Here is a 21,172-nt window from a genome sequence, read left to right as displayed (position 1 = left end):
GTACCACATCCACGCTTATTAAAAGACCCAAACCTTAGGTTACTGGTTGGAAAACTCCTCCCAGACTTATGCCTATACTTTTTTTTTTGAATGTCCCCTTTGGGGCTACAGGGAGAAGGATGCCTAGCCCTATTTTTGTTGCCTTATACAAGTGGAAATACTTGGTGGCAGTATTTTTTTTCCACAGCACAGGGTTTGGCTAAATAAGAAAATGAATATTCAGAGAAGTGGTACAGGACAGTAACTAGAGTGGGGGACAGCATAACAGAGGGACAGTCGCAGTATAATAAAGCATCATCATTTCTCAGTGAAAAGAGATTTCCTCTACCACAGACAAGAAATGTGGCTCTGGTCTGTAGGGGTACCCCATATAGATCCTAAAATATCAGCTGCATGCTACTTAGCAGCTTTTAACCCCACAATAACATGCAACCAATATGTATGTATATAGAATGGTGAGGTTTAAGACCTGGAAGTCTGACCAAATGTCTACAGAGCAAAGTTCATCATCTCTGCTCTGGTAGATGATGCACAACAATAAGAATATCACTTTTCCTTCACTGTCCCCTAACCTCTATCTTGCACTACTAAGGAGCAAATAAAATCCTTTTAAAGTTTTTCATTTTATTACATATAACAATTTTATTTTCAAATAAATGGAAGTATCATACTTCCCTATAAAAATTAAATTCATACAAGGTTTATTCTTCAATGCCAAGGAGAATGTCCAGGAAGACCAGCAGGTGCTGGTTTCAAGTAACGTGAGGTACCCACACTGGAAAGGGCACTACTGTTCCCACAATCACTAATACTGTCCCCCTTCATGACAGATACACATTTCCATATACCCATGTAGTTAGCTGAAAACAATGAATGGTTCAATGTAATAACAATAATAATTAGTCCAATAACACATATCAAAAGGCCCTTTTCCTCTTATATGGGGTGGCCTTACAATAAAGAAGATTTTATACAACTAAAAGTAAGGGAAACAAGTAAATTGTCTTGGGAAGTAATGAAAAATATTGAGAAATGGGTATCTAGGAATGAATGTAAAGGGAAGACTGTATGAAAAGGTGAGTGTGCATTTAGCAGACTTAGAATTTAACGGAGAAGTTAGATTATTAGAAAATAAATGGAGAGAATGAGTGGTTTGAGGTAAAGGTGGGACATTGCCATGGATGTGTCATGTCACCATTGCTGTTCAATCTATATATGAATGGGGTGGTGAGAGGTAATTGCAAGAGTAATGGGCCAGAGATTGGAGTTGGTTAAAGAAAATGGAGAAAAATGGGCAATAAGCCGACAACACTGCACATGAAGCAGGATCAAAGGAGGGATTAAGGAAGTAAGTGATGGATTTTGGGGATGTGTGTGAAAGAAGTAAAGATAAATATGGGTGAGGTGATGAGATGTACAAGGAGAGAAAATGGCAGCAAGTTGGGAGTGTGTATTAAGGGAGAGATTGGAGGAAGTGGATAGCTTTAGATACTTGGGGGTGAATATGGTGGGAAAGGGAGGCATAGAGGTAGAATGTAGATTGAGAGAAGCAAGTAAATGCCTTGGAGGATTAAAAAGTGGAGAATGGTTGTGTATGGATGATACTGTGATGCACAGAAGGATGTGGATGGGGGGTGAGGGAATATGTGTGAATAATATTTTGACAGCCTGAAGATTTCTCCCCATCTCTTTTTCTGCATGAGGGGATGGAGGGGGGTTTCACCGATTAAATGAAACAGCCTTCCTGTGGATGTGTTGTATCTTTCTACATTGCCTCTGACCCAAGGCAGTGGGAGCAAGATGCAGGGATGACCAGTCATCCAGGAGGAGCCAAGAAAAGAGGGAGGGGTGATGAAAGGGAGTGGAGTATGTGGGGATGAAATGAGTGGGAGTGGATTTATGCCTTTGATTTTGGGTACCTCCCTTGTAAGGGGGGAGGGGGGGAGCCCTTGGTATATGTATGTATAAAGGAGGAGCCTAAATATATTTCAGATGAAGTGTTTTAGAAGTATGGTGGGGGTTACAAGGATGGATAGAGTGAGAAATGTGGAGGCAATCAGAGTTGTGAAGGAGAGAGAGCTGGAAGATAGGGATGATCAAAGAATACTGGTATAGTTTGGGCATTTGGAAAGAGTGAATGAAAAAAGATTACCAAAAAAGTGTGGAAGACAGGTGAGTGGAATGAACTTCAGGGGAAGACCAAGAATGGAATGGACTGGGTGATGGGGGGCCGTGGATACAAAGGAAATGTCTGTCAAGCAGAGAAGGGAGATGGTAAGATATAGGTGTGAGTGGAGAGGGGTTTGAAATGAACAAGAAACTGACACAACCCAGAGGGATTTCTTCTTGTTTGAATGAGGTGGGAGGGAGCTTACCATAGAGTACTATTTATCTATATAACAAGGGCTTCTTTCACCTCATAAGGGAAGTACCCAAGACAAAGGCACACACTCCCTCTCATCTTAGCTCTTTTTGGATGAAGGGTCATCCATGACTCTTGCCCACTGCCCAGGTCAGAAGCAATGCAGCAAGACACTGCATTCACAGCTGGGCTGCTTCACTTAATTGGCAACCCCTTCCCCTCTCAATACCCTTATGCGTTAAATAGAGATGATGGGGAGAAATCCCTTTGGGCTGCATCGAAATAAGTAGTAACATAATTCTCCAATTACCCATCAACTAGAACCTTTAACTTTACCTTTCCATAAGCGTACACATCCGTCATCTCCTGAAGAAGCCAAGATTGTTCCTAACACATTCCAGCACACCCTCCAGACTGTTGAACTATGATCATCAAACTGTCCTGCCTGCCGTACCTCAAACCTGGTAAGGCTACTTTGGTTCTGCTCATCTTGTCTATAACAGCACCACAAATGCATTAAGTATATTAAGGAAGGAATTTCCTACTTCAATGATGAAGTATTTCACTACATACATACTTCAGGCATTATAAAAAATATTTAATAAATGTGGCACACAGATAAAATAGCAAATCTTTGAAAAGAGAAAATTCCCACGTGAAGAAAAGAAATTACCTTAAAGGTTTCAAAGTAATGATCTTGACATCCTTTGTTGCAATTCCTAGGATGTGGTATGAACGACCTAAATTTGGTGCAAACATTATGTCATGTACTGGTTCAATTACTGTCATCACAGTTTCGACCAGATTCCATTTGCGAAGATTTTCAGAAAACTCGTAGATGAACACCTTACCCCCAGAGGAACTTGGGTCATCACTACCAACGGCAATGAGGGGAGGATGCAGCCTTTGAACAAAATATGCATAATAAGACAAAGTTAGTTAAATTCCATCTTGGGCTATAAATCTTTAAGAACATATTTCTCGTACAGTATGTTTTTATTCCACAAGAAGAAAGGGACCAAATGTGTTATTAGTAATCATATCCTAATTTCAGATAAATCAATCAACTATGGGATACTAGTACCCTTTCTTTATATAATTGAAAGTATAAAAATAGTTAAAGTTGATGGCAAAATCTTTTTTAATGATTTCACTTTTATGCACCCTTCATCCTCCTCACATCTATCCTAACGGGTGTGGAGTTGGTGCATATCTTGACTGGCTAACTCCCTTGTGACAGATTTTTATGTAGTGAATGTAGACCATAACCCTGAAATTCTATACAAAACTTAAAAGCCAATTAAATTATTAATCATCAATTTTTGAGAGCTTACCTAGATGGTGATGGATTCCAAGATATGCAAGAGCAGGGTAACTTTGCATTTATTTCATACTGAAGTGACCACTGGCTCAAATTCATTACATCTGGGGCTTCATAGATACGTATCTAAAATGTCAGACCAAGTTAATTATACATGGACTTCACCTATCACACTGGTAATGTATGAATGTTCAAGGATAATTCACCCTGCTATGACAAGCACCTATTTCTGACTATTTTTCTTATGTAAATCAGATATACCAAATTTTCAATTTCATATAAATGTATGAAAATACTTAGAGATTGTTATCATTTCAAATGCAAAAAGTTTTGTAAAGCCTTATGTGCACAGAAAAACAAATGAAGAAATAAATTACATAAAATGCAGCCCGAAATCTAAACCATACAATGCTGTTAGAATCACTTACCCCTCCATCTGCTGAACATGTTGCCAGCTGTAATCCAAGGAACTTAGGAGCAAACTTTACATCTGTAACTGATGTTCGTGAGTCAACTAGAGATGCCCGTTTAATCCATGTACTTTGGATCCCGTGACCAGAATCTCCAACTGCAATGTATTTTTTTTTCAGTGTCTTAATAAGAGATAACTGCAATGTGGTTGATGGCCAGTGTGGGAAAAAGGTCTCCCCACTCCTACTGTGAAAATAGAATTAATTGAAAAGTGAATACAGTAGTTAGAGAGACATGGGGTGTTGTCAAGTGAAGAATTGGAAAATTATTTAGTATGTTAGACTAAAATAGAAAGAAGAAAAAACAAAATTTGAAAGGTAAATGAAGCCATCAGTCAAAACTCTGGAGGAGATGGTAGCAATATTGGTACCGTTACTGAACAGGAACAGGATATTGATTACAGAAAAATTATCAAGATGTTATGCAGATGAGCCAACAACATGAATGACCACAGTGATCAAATTACTGATAACAGTGGAACACATAGCAAGGTCAGAACAACATATGAGTGCAATTAACAAACAACCCACGGAGCAAGAGTAGAAGATTTAGAATACCAATTACATGGGTTGGGAAATTCAAAAGAAAACCAAGAGAGAAATGACAAGTTGACTGGTGATTCTGACTAGTTAAAGGAGAGAGATTAGCTTCAGGAGAATGCCAAGGAGAACGAGGAAAAACATAAGAGAAATCAAACAAGAACAGAAAAGGTGACTAAGGATACATGAGGAGGAAGAAGTCCAATTTAATAAGGTAATGGGATAGCAAAAGAGAGGAAAGGGAAGGTGTGGAAGTGATAGAGGTATTTATGAGTATAGAAATACTGACAAGAGAGATAGTAGATAATAATAAAAGTATTATTGTGGTAGGATGAGAGGAGGACCATTTACCAGTGAGATCAGGCTGACAAACATAAAAGCATAAGCAAAGAAAGCTGTGCAAATAATTATCAACAATATTTATACTTACTACAGGTAATTAGGATCAATGCATAAATATACTTACCATGTTAAAAATCATTTCCTACAGCATTATAATGCTGCTGTAGGCAGTAGCTACTTTCATTTTTACAATAAAATAATGATTTACAAAATGCTTATACTCACTGACTTCTTCCAAAACTGCTGCAGTTCTGTCAAATGAACAGGTAGCAATTATCTGTCCAAATTCTGGATGTGCCCACGTTATCTTCCACACTGATCCACTGTGGGTCTTCCAGGAATATGTGCAAACCCATTCCTCATCTTCATTCAAGTCCCAAATCTGATTGAGGACAATAATGATATGTATATGATGATAAAAAAAGGTAAAGTGTCTAAGTTTAAAAATTCTAATTTTTGTACAAGTATACTCTGAGCTGTAAAAACAAATGAAAGATAGGCAAAGGGGGTTGCAAAAAAAAAAAAAAAAAAAAAAAAAGTGAAGGAAGAGACAAAAGATGGGATGAGATGAAAAGGCCAGTGGAGGGAATGCAGAAAAGAAAGTTAAACGAGAATCAATCAATCTGTTGCCCCCAATCTCTCTTGCAGGAGAACCATGGCTCCCTATTAACAGTCTAGATATTAAACTTCCACAAACAAATAATTTTTTCATATGCAAGTGTGAGGAGGAGGAGGAGGAGGAGGAGGAGGAGGAGGAGGAGGAGGAGGAGGAGGAGGAGGAGGAGGAGGAGGAGGAGGAGGAGGAGGAGGAGGTCCTTTGCAAATGCAAGAAGGCAAGAAACTAATCGGATATATCCTTGGATATGTAAATTAGATTTATGCAAGTACAAACTTGATCAGCTGAAATAGTGACAATAATATTCATATCCAGTTGGTTTATCCAAACCAAGAGTACCCGCACAACAAAACTACATAACTTACTAAAGTGACAAAGGAGTTGTCATGGGTGGATTGCAGTCATATATGTGTGTGCATGGTTCATTCTACATGCATTATTTGCTTGCTTTGATAAAAAGAGGACCCCATTGGACTTGGAATATTTACATTGCAAGTATGAAAACCTTACAAATTTCTCAAGAACTAATCACTTGCAACAATTAATGGGTAAATCTAAAGAAGTGCACATCTAAATGATATAGCAATAAAAAATTAATCATTAATTTGTAAATTATAATACATCATGGTGCTGTACATTTTTCTTAACAGAAAAAAAAAACAATGATATAAGCAATACACTAGCAACAACTCGGGTGTTGGCAAAATTCGAGATGCCATGTTTGTTCTTGTTTGTTTTCAAGGACAAACAAACAGAAGTCTAATATATTTGGTCAAAACCTAACCTCCTATGGTATATGCATTAAGAATCCCTAAAGGTTATCAGACTGCACTAGACCAATTTATTAGACTTCCATTAGTTTATCTTTGACAACAAACAAAAACAAACCTAGCATCACTCACCAACATCCAAGTTGTCGCTAGTCAGTCACTTTAAGCAAGGTTTGTTATTGATTTCCATCATGAAAAACAGATATTACATTGATGTACTTTAATTTACCAAATTAATATTTAATTTCATATTGATATATCAAGTAGGTTAGCACTTCTTTATTAATACCCAATTATGCAGAGATGGAAATTCAATAAAATTCCAGAATTGTGCAAGCATGAATAATTAAAACTGAAACTTACATTGTCCAGTATATTCTAAGCTAATCTAACCATTCTGTTGAAACCATTCTGTTGAAAAATTAAAGAAAAAAAAAAAAAAAAAAAAAAAAAAAAAAAAAAAAAAAAAAGTGAAAAATTTGTTTGGGTGATACTGAAATAAAGTGGAAATTCTTTTAAACATATGTATGATGGATAAAATAACCATCCAAGCTCCAAAAAGCTTACTGAATAGGGAGCTTTTGAAGAATAGGAGTCCTGTTTGATTTGGGTCCTTATTCTTGCAGAGGGTAAAACTGAGACTACTATTGTTCAAAACATTGATCAATTCTTAGAAGCGCACACCTACATGCTATAGCAATTGAATGTTAAATATTAATTTTAAAAATTATAATACATCATTGTAATGCACATTTTACTTGGTGGAAATCAATAAGGAGTTGTTAAATGCAATACACTAACAAATGGAGCTGTGACAACTGCTTGAGGTGTCATCTTTGTTTTGATAGATGTGGAGATTGAAGAAATAAAAGTGCAATAAATTTGTCTAATCTAACCTGTATTTATTAATGTGGTATCTATAATCCCAGAGGGATATTGATGGCCAGTTTTGGCATCCGATTGGACTGTGGAGTATAGAGGGGTTTCATAGCTTGAAGGAAAGCATGAAGCTCAGCTCCATAGCACTGTTTTAAAAATGTGTAGGGTGGTGACGTCACTTAGAGTGGGACAACACCTGGTGCACAACATCAATACCATTGTCAAACTGATATTGACAGGACTGAACAGAATACAACATGGTGTCTTGATCCTATCATTGCAGTTCTGTTCAGTAGTGCACTTGCTTTAAGCAAGTTTTTCTTGTTATTGATTTCTGCCAAGAAATACATATATTAAGTTGATGTACTGAAATTTACAAAATCAATATCTAATTTTCTATTGATATATTGTATAGGTGTGCATTTCTTAAAAAATCTACCATAGGAAGGGGCAAAAGTAGGCACATGGGGTAAAACTGGTCACTGTCTTTGTTACATAATTATGTCTGTCAACAAAATAAAGGAAGGAATTAAACAAACACATAGTAGTTGGTGGTTTTATTCCCCTGTCTATGTCATAATTAGATATGTAACAAAGACAAAGGCCATTTTACCCACATGTACCTACTTTTGCCCATTCCAAAGGTACCTAACCATTCCATTTATGCATTTTTTTGTATTTTTTTTAGAAGTGCACACTTAGACAATATAACAATAGAAAATTAAATATTGATTTTGTATAATTTAATACAACAATGTAATACACGTTTTTCTTGGCAGAAATCAATAACAAAAAACCTTGCTAAAAGTAAATACACTACAGAATGAAGTTGTGATGATAGGTTTGAGATGCAGAATTATCATCTGTCCATTCCCATTAATGTCAATTTGGCAATGGCATTGATGTTGTGTACTGGGTGTTCTCCCTCTCCAATTGATGTCACCAAGCTACATATTTATAGCAGTGCTATGGAGCAAGCTTCATGCTTTTCTTCAAGCTACAAAACTCCTCTACACCCCGCAGTCCAATCAGATGCTAAAACTGAACATCAACATCCCTGACAGCAACGATCTTGATGACTTCTAAAAGTATAAGTACCACATTACTAAATGCAAGTTAGGTTAGACAAATATATCTTATTCTGATTTCTTCAACCTTTCCATCTATCACAACAAAGAGTCTCGAGCAGACATCACAGTTCTATTTGTTAGTGTATCACTTTTAGTAACTTTTTCAGTTACTGATTTCCAAGAAAAATGTATATGATATTGATGTATTATGATATATAAAATGTACATTTAATTTTCTATTGCTAAGTCATGTAGGTGTGCACTTTAGTTCTTTTGATAGTAAATCTAAAAAAAAAAAAAAAAAAACCTTATCATTTGCCATAGTTGGAGTAGTTAGGATATAATGAATAACTCCTAGATGGGATTATCAAAATCTCAGTTCAGACAAAACAATGCCTATTACAGCAAACTGACATATCACACATTTTACAAAATGAAAAAGTGTTATCAACTTTCTGGCTAGATACTAAGGACATTTAAAACCCAGGATAAGCACACAATGTTAACACTCAGGAAATACCTTATACTGTCCAACCAGTGCTAATAATATAAATCTGTTAGAGAAAATCCAGAGACAATTTACTAAAAGTATAGAGCACTTAAAAGATCAGAGTTACTCAGAAAGGCTAAAGTCCTGAATCTCTGCTATTTGCCTTGGGGAGAAGACAGGATAGGTACACCATAATATTTCTATGGAAAATAATGGAGAAAAAAGTGTCAAATATAACAAACGCTATAATGTCACAAGTGTTTGAATGCAGAGGCAGAAGCTGCGTTGTCAATACTGTTCAGCATGGCATAGCTGGATCATTGCAGTATAACAGCTTCAGATAGCTACCAGACTCTTCAACTGTACCCCAAGAGAGGTTTGAGATAAAAAGGGTTGTTCAGCGGATTCTTTCAAACACCAGCTGGATACATTGAACATCCTAGGACCTGGCCAAACTGAAAAACACACCTAGACATCCAGACAGGCAAAACTCCTTAGGCTTAGTGAAGGCTGAGGAAAACTGGAGGTGGACACATGTTGGCCTGAGCCCTGGTAGGATGATAAACCCATCAAACAGAATAAAATAAATCATGTAAATAATTATACTATTATAGTTTATACTGTCATCTTTATTTACCAAAACCCTAACTAGCTAGGTCAAACACCAGAGGTGCCACTGCCGATGACAACCACAATAGCGCATCATTTTAAGTGCACGCCATTCAAATGCCCAAATTTACATACCGCGGGATATTTAATTAATAAAAATGTCATGCGAGTGTATTTACTACGATCGTAGTAAATTTCAACCAATCACATCATGAGTTACATGTCGGTGCATAAAAACATAAGATAAGCATGGTGGCCTGCATTCAGTAGCAAATTGAAAATTTGTTTATGTTTCAGTATGAAAAATTAGCTAAAATATCCACTAAATTGGCAACAGACCAAAATAAATCAAAACTACTAGTCTCGCAGATTATTCTAATACCAAAACAAAGGCAGGGTGTTACGGAAGAGCAGCTGAGAAATTGGAAGTACTAATTAGTTTTTTTTCTCTATCGGGTCAGATTATCGGATAACATCAAACGCATTGCGGACCGCCAATGCAGACGTGTACTGGTACTCTACCCTAGTGTAAGGTATTATAATCCAGTTATATCTTGCTATTGAACATTGTGTGAATAACTGTACTTGTTGATATGTCATTCCTGGGGCCGTATAGTGAGAAGTTTGGCATAAAGGATACAAACTTCCTGAAAGATTGCAATTGGCCCGCCATCTTATCTATGATCACTGGTGGTATGGATCAAACTTCACTCTATTAAGTTTCTTACTATTATGTTATTAGTGTAATAGACTTATAGTTGAATAATTTGAACTATTTTCTTTAAAATGTGTGATTTTCATGTAATTTGATCAAAGAAAAGTTATGTTTTTATCCTCTGTAATATTACAGACCACAGCTACAATTCGTCCAGCCTGCCATCTGTGATCACTGGTGGTATGGATCAAACTACACTCTATTAAGTTTCCTACTATTGTGTTATTAGTGTAATAGATTGCATATAGTTGAATTACTTCAACTATTTTCTTTAAAATGTGTGATTTTCATGTAATTTAACACTATTCGTAGCTGTGGTCGTTAATTTTGCAGAGGATAAAAACGTAACTTCTCTTTCATCAAATTACATGAAAATCACACATTTTAAAGAAAATAGTTCAAATAATGCGACCATATGCTAATTTGTCATGGTATTCATAGCTGTGGTCGGTCATATTGCAGAGGCTAAAACATAACTTCTCTTTGATCAAATTACATGAAAATCATGCATTTGAAAGAAAATACTTCAAATAATTGAACTATATGCAATCTATTACACTAATAACACAATAGTAAGAAACTTAATAGAGTGAAGTTTGAGCCATACCACCAGTGATCATAGATGGCGGGCTGGATGAATCGTAGCTCTGGTACGTAATTTTGCAGAGGATAAAAACATAACTTCTCTTTGATCAAATTACATGAAAATCACACATTTTAAAGAAAATAGGTCGAATAATGCAACCATATGCTAATTTTTTATATAAAATAGTGCCTTTCAGCAAAAACTGCCCTTGTTGGGGTTTGGTCGGCGTTGGTTGGCTATTAGTGAGTCGGACGGTATTTGTAGCTGTAGTCGGTAATTTTGCAGAGGATAAAAACGTAACTTATCTTCAATCAAATTACATGGAAATCACAAATTTTAAAGAAAATAGGTCAAATAATGCAACCATATGCTAATTTTTTATATAAAATCGTGCATTTCAGCAAAAGCCGTTCTTGTTCGGGTTTGGTCGGCTATTAGTGAGTTGGACGGTATTCGTAGCTGTGGTCGGTAATTTTGCAGAGGATAAAAATGTAACTTCTCTTTGATCAAATTACATGGAAACTTACTTAGTCTACTTAGTGAAGTTCCGAGGTCAATCCTCACAGCCATAGTGGACTACCGCTGCTGCCAGTCCTGTTGTCCCTCCTCGAGAGGGCTAGTTGGTCTGGTATTGAGTTTGGAGAAAACCTACTGTTGGTGGTGTAGCCTGGCACTGGAGGCTTGTCTGGCACCTTCCGCAGAAACCTCTCCAGTGCATGTTTGAAGCTGTCCACCGAGCATTTGGTTTTCTCTCTCACTTCTTTTGGGAGGGCGTTGAAGATTTTTGGACCCTCATAGCCTAGGCTGGTTGCCAGTAGGGTCTTAATCCTTTCCGGGGCTCTTGATGGGAGAGTTTGTCTCTTCACACTTACGCCCATGTCTTACACTGGTATGGCTTGATTGTTGAGGGTGTGGGGTCTGGAACAAGTCCCTCTAGGATTTTCCATGTGTAAATGGCCCTGTATCTTTCTCTCCTCCTTTGTTGAGAGTATAGACCTAGTGCTCCCAGGCGATCCCAATAGTTGGGATCTTGCATCCCTTTGATATGTCTGGTGTAGTTCCTTTGGATAGCTTCAAGCACCTGGATGTCTCCGCATTTGTGTGGCGACCAGAGTTGGCTACAATAGTCCAGGATCAGTTAAATAAGCACCTTCCAGAGGGTAAGCATCACTTGAACCTTTCTTGAGGAGAAAGTCCTTAGTACCCAGCTGGCTATCTCTCTTGCTCTTTTCACTGACTGCATGATGTGGTGCTGAAAAGTGGCATCATCACTTAACTGAATGCCCAGGCTTTTTACATGGGGTTTGGGTGTGATTTTCATACCTCTCTCCGTGTGCAGTTCAGTGTTATCTTTAATGCCTTGGTTTGTGCCATATCTCAAGACCTCAAACTTCTCTTCGTTGAATCGCATGTTGCTGTCGTTGGCCCATGCACAAACTGAGTTGAGATCATCTTGTAGATGTTGCACATCCCCACTTTCCCACACTGCATGGCTGATGTGGGTATTATCGGCAAAAGATAGGGGGGTTGTGTCCACACTCTTATTTATGTTATTCATATGGATTAGGAAGAAGAGGGGGCCGAGTACAGATCCTTGTGGTACTCTGCTTATTACCTTTGATTCAATGGACTTCACACCATCAACGGCGACTGTTTGTGTATGGTCTGTCAGAAAGTTGTGAAGCCAGACTCCTAGCTTCCCTGAGATTCCTAGATCCCTTGCCTTGTGGAGGAGGACACCGTGGTCCACTTTGTCGAAGGCTAATCACACATTTTAAAGAAAATAGGTCAAATAATGCAACCATATGCTATATTTTTATATAAAATTGTGCATTTGAGTAAAAACCATCATTGTTTGGGTTTGGTTGGCTTTGGTCGGCGATTAGTGAGACCACACGTTTTGGCCCGATTTCCTGGGACAAAATAGGCCTAATTTAATACCCTTTAAAATGCAATATCTCGGGAAATAGGACAGCTAGATAGACAATTTGGTATTTTTTTTTAGTTTCGACCATGGGTGCAATATAGCAATAGAAAATTACTTATCAATTTTGTAAATTAAAATGTATCAACATAATATGCAATTTTGTGGGTAGAAATGAAAATAAAAAATACCTTACTGTAAGCAAATATGTTAATGAATGAAGTCGGTTGCATAGGATTGGGATGCCATCTTGTCGTCTGTCAATTGACGGCCTCGATACTTCTGACAGTACCTCGCCAGGTACATTTTCTTGAAGGAATGTTATGGAGCGGAGATACATGCATTCCTTCAAGCTGCAAGAACTTTGTATACCCCGCAAGCTGAGAGAGTGGTTGAAAAGCCCGCCAACGTCTCTCACGACGACGACAACGAGGACGAGCCGGATGACATTTAATTTGCAGGTTATGATTTATTAAACAAAGGTTAGGTTAGGTTAGTTTAGGTTAGACGAATTTATCATCCTTTCATTTCTTCGATGTCAGCATCTATCATAACAAACATGGCGTACCATTCATCCTGCACAACTTCGTTACTTACGAAATCTGTTTTAGCACCTCTTTTGTTTTTTGTTTCCACTCGCAAAATTGCATATTATGTTGACACATCATAATTTACAAAATTAATAATTAATTTTCTATTGCTATATTGCGCCCATGCTCATGGTCGAAACTAAAAATTTACCGACAATTCAAATTGCATTGCACTCATAGCGACTTTGAACTTTCTGCATCCTATGAGAACAGCTTCAGCTCAAATATCAGGAATTCCGTTTTGATTTTCATGTATATAGGTACCCCGGAATCCGCGCGCGGCGCCACTGTCGATCTTGTGTTGTTTTCATGGCCAAATGTTGCGGCCCACTATTTTTTGTTTAGTTCAATTTGAATGCTTCCCGCGCTTTGCGCATGCGCAAGATATTCAAATTACCTTGTTGTTTTGCAAGTGTAAGGCTAATTCTTGAAATAGAAACAATTTTTCAGCGACTTAAACGGAAATTTGGTTTTCAAACTCGGCAACATAGTTTTCCGAGTAAAAATATTAAGGTAAAGAATGTCTACACATAATTTTAAGTTACATAAACAAGTTTTTCAACCTATTTTCTCCCAGAATTGAGAAGCTTAAGAAAATTGACTTTTGCATGTTTGAGCTAAAAGCCCCGGAATTTAGCTATATCACCCATGAATCTGATGCGTCCAGTTCGCGTTCGATTTTGTTTACTATTACCATTGACGACCAAAAACACACAATGACGGTTTTTGCTCAAATGCATAATTTATATATAAAAAATAGCATATGGTTGCATTATTTGACCTATTTTCTTTAAAATGTGTGATTTCCATGTAGAATGATCGAAGAGAAGTTACGTTTTTATCCTCTACAAAATTATCAACCGGCAACCAACGTCATTGTTTGGGTTTCGTCGGCGTTGGTTGCCGGCTGATAATTTTTCAGAGGATAAAAACGTAACTTCTCTTCGATCATTTTACGTGGAAATTATCCATTTTAAAGAAAATAGGTCAAATAATGCAACCATGTGCTATTTTTTATATATAAATTATGCATTTGAGCAAAAACCGTGATTGTGTGGTTTTGGTCGGCGTCGGTCGACTTCGGTCGGCGTTTAGCGACAGCTTCATGGTTGCCATGAAAAGGCAAATATGGTATGATGGAGATGTCTCACTTTGTTTTTGACATGCTCATGTGATTTGTTGATCCATAAAACCCAAGTATTCCGAATTTTAATAAAATTGGACCAGTGGTTTAGAGTTAATGTGTATTTCTTTACCGAAATCTTTACAAATTACCACCCTTAATTCTAACACTTTGTTATGGTAAAGTCGAGCCAAAAATGCGGGCTAAGAAAATAATTCAAAAAATCGTATCTCCCTTATTTTTCAAGCTATTTCAAAAATTTAAAAAGCATTTTGTTTCTCATATAGTTGTCTTTCATATGCAACAATAAGATAAGGGTTAATTTTTTTTTGAAAATTTTGTGGGGGTACCTACATGTATGTTGACCTAGCTACCCTAACTAAAAGTGCCAGAAACAGTAGTGATAGTGCTGCGTTAAGTTACAGATTGCCGACGATAGGTTTTATAATTAATGTATACAGAAAATAACGGAGTTATTTAAAACTACTGTGCAATGAAAATTGCATAGTCCACTAATATCTACCTTAACGCTCTGGTCGCTGGAACATGTTGCCATTCTCCGCCCATAGAAGTCAAAGGCCACATCATGCACTAGATCTTTGTGCTCTGCATTTATGGTTTTAGCCTTAAACATTGCAATATTCGTTTACTTTAACTGTTAACCACAAATTAAAATGTTGCCTAAACACCCGTAGAGATAAGGAATCCTCACGGGCGCCACAAAACTGTAAATGTTCACACTCTAACTTTAAACAGTTAGTCTTTTCTGTTTATAAAGTGAAAGAGAAGGAAGTCTCTTTACTGTGATTGGTCAATGTTGAGTCCAACCAGGAAGATTGAGGTGTATAATTGGTAAACACACTCGAAACCGTAGAGCAAGAAATAGTACTCGCATACGATTGGCGAGGTTTATTTACATCGCCAGGAGAAGATGTTGGCTGTTAAATGTCCAAGGTATTTTCTATGTTTTACATGAGATAAGATATTATACTGAATATAAAATACTTACTCAAAGGTTAATATAAGCATATTTCATCAAATGCTTTATAATGTGTTATTTACTTAGTATTTAGAATTATCAAACGATTCTTGTCAAGGTTTGTTTACTTACTTTCCACAGGAAATAGATAATTTTATAGGTGAATAAATAAACCGCACAGACCTCGAATAGGGGTTCTGAAGGGGGAGTTACCTCCATAGAAAAAGTAAAGGGTATATTTCATGACATATCTTAATCTGTCATTACTTGCAAATACTAAGTTCCTCAATCAATCCATTACCCCCGATCCTTTTAGTAGACCTGTCCTATGCTATGGCTTGTAGGCAATAATTAACAGCCACTGGATTAGCCCATAAATCACTCAGCGAAGAGATGTTATGTTGTTATCTAGATAAGGCTAGAGTGGGGCAGTGTAGCCTGTAGGATGAGGTGTTCAGTGTCTCCTGAGTGATAATCTGGGGCAGCTTGCTTCTATGCCTATGGCTAGGCCCTTTTAGTGTTTACTTGCTTACTTGGTTTTCTTGGAAAAGTTCCGAGGTCTGTCCTTACAGCTGTAGTTATTTACCGCTGCTGCCAATCCTGCTGTCCCTCCTCACAAGGGCCAGTCGGTCAGCAATTGCAGGTCAGAGAAAACAATCTTCTCTGACCACAATATAGTTTACATCAACACAACTTACATCAAAAGTAAGACACCGCAGGATTCCATGACTCCTCCGAACATGACACCTTTCGCCAGCTTCAACTTCTTCAGTCAAAAGGTAGACTGGGATCAATTACAACAAGACCTCAGGAAGATAGACTGGAAACTGGAACTGCAGGGATCTGATCCTAACACCACTCTCAACACACTATTGAGGATTCTGCTGGAGATGTGCACTGCTTATGTGCCAAGGAAAAGCAACAAAAAGGATCGCAGATACTCCATCCCGCGAGACAGAAAAATCCTTATGCGAAAACGTGCCAACCTCAATCTAAAACTCATTAACAATACCAATGAGATCCAAAGGCTCATAATCTCCTCAAAAATAGAGGACATAGAGCAGAAAATTAAACACTCACACGAGGAGCAGAGAAGAACAGAGGAACACCAAGCTATAGAAAACATAAGGCACAACCCGAAATTCTTCTACAGCTACTGTAAGAAGTTCCTCAAAACCAAGTCACAGATTGGGCCCCTAGTGACAGAACAAGGCAATATAACAGATGCCCCAAAGGAAACCTGCCAGATACTGGCACACCAATATAACAGTGTGTTCAGCATACCTAAGACACAGAAGGAAATCCTTGATCCCACAACCTTCTTCAACCAGACGCCCAAGAACCTGAACCAGCTTACCAACATTCGAGTGACTGAACAGGACATCAAAAAGGCGATAAAGGAGCTTAGGAGTAACTCGGCAGCAGGACCAGACGGTGTACCAGCAATCCTACTCCTAAAATGCTGCGAGGTCTTGGCAGCTCCAATACATATGTTGTGGCTAGCCTCCTTTGACAACGGAGAGATCCCGGCACTGCTCAAACAAGCCATCATAAGCCCAATATATAAAGGAGGAGACCGGACCTTGCCAAAAAATTATCGACCTGTCGCCCTTACATCACATATTGTCAAAGTAATTGAGAAATGTGTAAGGGACAAGCTGTTCACCTACCTTGAGGTGAATAACCTCATCAAAGAGAATCAACATGGCTTCAGGAAAGGTCGATCATGCCTTTCTAACCTACTGGCACACTATGACTGGCTACTTCGGAACCTGTCGGAGGGGAGAAATGTTGACGTAGTATTCCTAGACTTTGCTAAAGCCTTCGACAAGGTGGACCATGGTGTCCTCCTCCATAAGGCAAGGGATCTAGGAATCTCGGGGAAGCTAGGAGTCTGGCTCTTCAACTTTCTGACAGACCGTACACAAGCAGTCGCAGTCGATGGTGTGAAGTCAACCGAATCCAAGGTAATAAGCGGAGTACCACAAGGATCTGTGCTTGGCCCCCTCCTATTCCTTGTCCATATGAATGACATAAATAGTAGGGTGGACTCAACCCTCCTGTCTTTTGCCGACGACACCCACATCAGCCATGCTGTGCGAGAAAGTGGGGATGTGCAACATCTACAAGACGATCTCAACTCAGTTTATGCATGGGCCAACAACAGCAACATGCAATTCAACGATGAGAAGTTCGAGGTCTTGAGATATGGCACAAATCAAGGCATTAAAGACGACACTGAGCTGCACACGGAGAGAGGTATGAAAATCACACCAAAAGCCCATGTGAAAAGCCTGGGCATTCACTTAAGTGATGATGCCACTTTCCAACACCACATCATGCACTCAGTAAATAGAGCAAGAGGGATGGCCAGCTGGGTCCTAAGGACCTTCTCCTCAAGAGAGGTTCAAGTGATGCTTACCCTCTAGAAGTCACTTATCCAACCGATACTGGACTATTGTAGCCAACTCTGGTCACCACACAAACGCGGAGACATCCAGATGCTTGAAGCTGTCCAACGGAACTACACCAGGTGCATCAAAGGGATGCAAGATCTCAACTATTGGGATCGCCTGGGAGCACTAGGCCTATACTCTCAACAGAGGAGGAGAGAAAGATACAGGGCCATTTACACATGGAAAATCCTTGAGGGACTTGTTCCGGACCCCACGCCCTCTACAATCAAGCCATACCACAGTATAAGGCATGGGCGTAAATGTGAGAGACAAACTCTCCCATCAAGAGCCCCGGTGAGGATTAAGACCCTACTGGCAACCAGCCTAGGCCATGAGGGTCCTAAAATCTTCAACGCCCTCCCAAAGGAGGTGAGAGAGAAAACTAAATGCTCGGTGGACAGCTTCAAACATGCACTGGACAGGTTCCTGCGGAAGGTACCAGACGAGCCTCCAGTGCCAGGCTACACTGCCATAAGTAGGTTCTCTCAAAACACACTACCAGACCAACTGACCCTCGCAAGGAAGGACAACAGGACTGGCAGCAGCGGTAGTCCACTACGGCTGTGAGGATCGACCTCAGAACTTCACTAAGTAAGTAAGTAAGTAAGAAGACGACCTTCTGATGGTGGTGTAACTTGGCACTGGGAGCTCATCTGGCACCTTCCATAGAAATCTGTCCAGCACATGCTTGAAGCTATCCACCAGGCAGTTGGTTCTCTCTCTCACTTCTTTTGGAAGAGTGTTGAAAAATTTTGGACCCTCGTTACCCAGGCTGGATGCCAGTAAGGTCTTAACCCTCTCTGGAGCTCTTGGTGGGAGCGTTTGTCTCTCATACTTGCGTCCGTGCCTTACCCTGTAGTATGACTTGATTGTTGAGGGCGTGGGGTTAGGAACAAGGCCCTCCAGGATTTTCCATGTGTAGATGGCCCTATACCTTTCTCTCCTCCTTTGTTGGGAGTAGAGTCCCAGTGCTTTCAAGTGATCCCAATAATTGAGATCCTTCATCCCTCTAATATGCCTGGTGTAATTTCTTTGGACAGCCTCAAGCCTCTGGATGTCTCCTTGTTTAAGTGGAGACCAGAGCTGGCTACAGTAGTCCAGGATAGGTTGAATTAGCACCTTCCAAAAGGTTAGCATTACCTCTGCCTCTCTTGAGGAGAAAGTCCATAATACCCAGCTGACCATCCCCCGTGCCCTTTTCAGGTCTCCGTGATGAGGTGCTGGAAAGTGGCATCATCACCTAGATACATACCCAGACATTTTACATGTGCTTTGGGTGTGATTGTCATTCCTCTTTCTGTGTACAGTTCAGTGTTATCTTTAATTTCTTGGTTGGTGCCATATCTCATGACCTCAGACTTTTTTGATACTGTTTTCAGGCTGGGTGATGACCTGAATGCAATTGTGACTTGTAGATGTACCTATTCTTGGTCATTGGTAGTTAAATGAATACAGAAAGCCTCAACACACAGTTGCATCTGGAAAGTTGATGACAGGGTTGTAGGTCTTGGGCTGTTGGGTCAGGCACCTGTCTCTCTACGACTTTCCAGATGTAGATGGCCTGATACCTGTCTTTCTTGCACTGTTGGGAGCATAGGCCCATTTTTTGCAGTCTGTTCCAGTAACTGAGGTCTTCCATGCCCTGAATTTTCTTGGTGAAAGACCTCTATACTTCCTGTAGCTACTGTATGTCTCCTGTCCTGTGGGGTGACCATAACTGGCTGCAATAATCTAGCAGTGGCTGTACCAGGGCCTTCCATAGAGTCCACAGTGTCTGGTTCTCTACTGGTGAAGGTTTTCAGCACCCAGCCAGCCATCATCTTGGCTTTCTTGGCAGTCTCTCCTATGTGGTGCTGGAATGAGCATTACTCGATGAGGTGCAATCCCAGGCCTTTGATGTGTGTTGTGGCTGTGATTTCTTGCCCTACTTCTGCATACTGTATAGTATTGTTTTCTCTTTTATTTTATGATTGTGTCCATCCCACAACATTTCAAATTTTTCCTTATTGAAGTGTATATTACTTGTAGCTGCTCAAGCTTACATCACATCCAGGTCTTGTTGGAGGCAGGACACTTCTTCTGAACAGTATTTACCTACTTAGTTGTATTTTACAGGATGAGAGCTATGCTCATAGTGACCCATTTTCGTACCTCTCCATATCCAGTTTATTCTTAAAATTGTGTATAGTTTTGGCATTCACTGTTTCTCCGTTTAGTTTGTTCCAGATATCAATCACTCAATGTGGGAAGCTATTCTTTTTCAGGTTTCTTCTATAAGTGTCCTTTAGTTTCTTTTCATGTCCTCTTGTTTCTCTTCTGTCCCACTTTAGTAAGTCATCTCTATTGAGAATTTCCATCCCTTTCATAATTCTGTAAATGGTCAATAAATCACCTCTCTCTCTTCTCTGTTCCAGTGTTGACAGATGTAGTTTCTCCAATCTTTGTTCGTATGTCAGATTTATTTGACAGTGTAGGTGCCATTTTTGTCACTGCTCTTTGGATTCTTCCTAATTTTCTTATGTTCTTTTTTGTGCTGGGTGCCCACAATGTTGTGGCATATTCTAGTTTAGGTCTTATCAATGTAACCACTATTTTTTTAACCATCTTCTCATCTATGTAGTTGAATGCCACTTTCATTGATCTTAGTAAGTTAAAAGTATCTCCAAATAATTTATTGACATGTTTATCAGGTGTCAAGTCACTTAAGATGATTGCTTCAGGTCCCTTTCTGAATTGACTTTTTTTACTTCTTTGTTTCCAATTTTATATTGACCCGATACTCTATTTTTGCTTTTTCCAAATTCCATTATGCTACATTTCTTAATGTTGAAGTTCATCTCGCATTTCTGACTCCATTCCCATATTTTGTGTACGTCTTCTTGTAGCGATCTACAATCTTCTTCCGTTTTTACTCTCTTGAGTAATTTGGCATCATCAGCAAAGAAGTTCATGTAACAATTTACTCCCTCATCCATATCATTTATATATATGGTGAACATTAAAGGGGTCAATACAGAGCCTTGCGGGATGCCACTTTTCACATCTTCCCAGTTTGAATTTTTGTCTCTAAGTACCACTCTCATTTTTCTTCCAATTAAGAAGTCCTTCATCCATTTCGGCAGCTTACCTTGTATTCCTCCTATTATTTCAGTTTTTCTTATTAATTTTTTATGTAGTACCTTATGAAATGCCTTCTGCAAACCCAAGAAGGCACAATCTGCCTGGCCATCTCTTTCTCATATCATCTCAATTAATCTTGAGTAAAAGAAAATTAGGTTTGTGGTACACAATCTTCCACTTCTAAAGCCAAATTGTTTTGGGTTTACTATT

At 38.8% G+C, this 21,172-nt stretch overlaps 2 protein-coding genes across 5 annotated transcripts in view; one reads left to right on the top strand and one right to left on the bottom strand.

The window, feature by feature from the left end:
• Window positions 1-607: 607 nt before the first annotated feature.
• Nup44A (nuclear pore complex protein Nup44A) lies at window positions 608-15,181 on the bottom strand. Its single transcript, XM_076189242.1, has 7 exons — window positions 14,931-15,181; window positions 5,261-5,417; window positions 4,112-4,251; window positions 3,697-3,809; window positions 3,036-3,266; window positions 2,699-2,856; window positions 608-860 (listed from the first exon to the last, which is right to left on the bottom strand). Exons 1-7 carry the CDS (start codon window positions 15,039-15,041, stop codon window positions 709-711), a joined length of 1,062 nt encoding a protein of 353 aa, XP_076045357.1. The 5' UTR covers window positions 15,042-15,181; the 3' UTR covers window positions 608-708.
• A 69-nt stretch (window positions 15,182-15,250) lies between these two features.
• LOC143027738 (pyruvate dehydrogenase phosphatase regulatory subunit, mitochondrial) overlaps window positions 15,251-21,172 on the top strand; it is a 59,547-nt gene continuing 53,625 nt past the window's right edge. For all 4 annotated transcript variants that reach the window (XR_012966635.1, XM_076189241.1, XM_076189240.1 and 1 more), the window contains exon 1: window positions 15,251-15,361. Coding sequence is in view for 3 of the 4 variants with exons in the window: in XM_076189241.1 (XP_076045356.1) it covers window positions 15,339-15,361 (23 nt within the window). In the remaining variant the exon portion in view is untranslated. The remainder of the gene's footprint in view (window positions 15,362-21,172) is intronic.

This window comes from Oratosquilla oratoria, chromosome 8 (genome assembly GCF_046742065.1).
Source record: "Oratosquilla oratoria isolate Oo_2021 chromosome 8, ASM4674206v1, whole genome shotgun sequence".
Lineage (NCBI taxonomy): Eukaryota > Metazoa > Arthropoda > Malacostraca > Stomatopoda > Squillidae > Oratosquilla > Oratosquilla oratoria.
This window is presented reverse-complemented; position numbering and strand designations above follow the sequence as displayed.

Excerpts from the sequence above, each read along its gene's own strand:
- Nup44A (XM_076189242.1), bottom strand. The coding sequence starts at position 15,041 with ATGTTTAAGGCTAAAACCATAAATGCAGAGCACAAAGATCTAGTGCAT. Across the intron at positions 5,418-14,930 it reads CCAGCGACCAGAGCGTTAAG|ATTTGGGACTTGAATGAAGA; the intron begins GTAGATATTAGT and ends GTCCTCAATCAG. Across the intron at positions 4,252-5,260 it reads AGCAGTTTTGGAAGAAGTCA|TTGGAGATTCTGGTCACGGG; the intron begins GTGAGTATAAGC and ends AATACATTGCAG.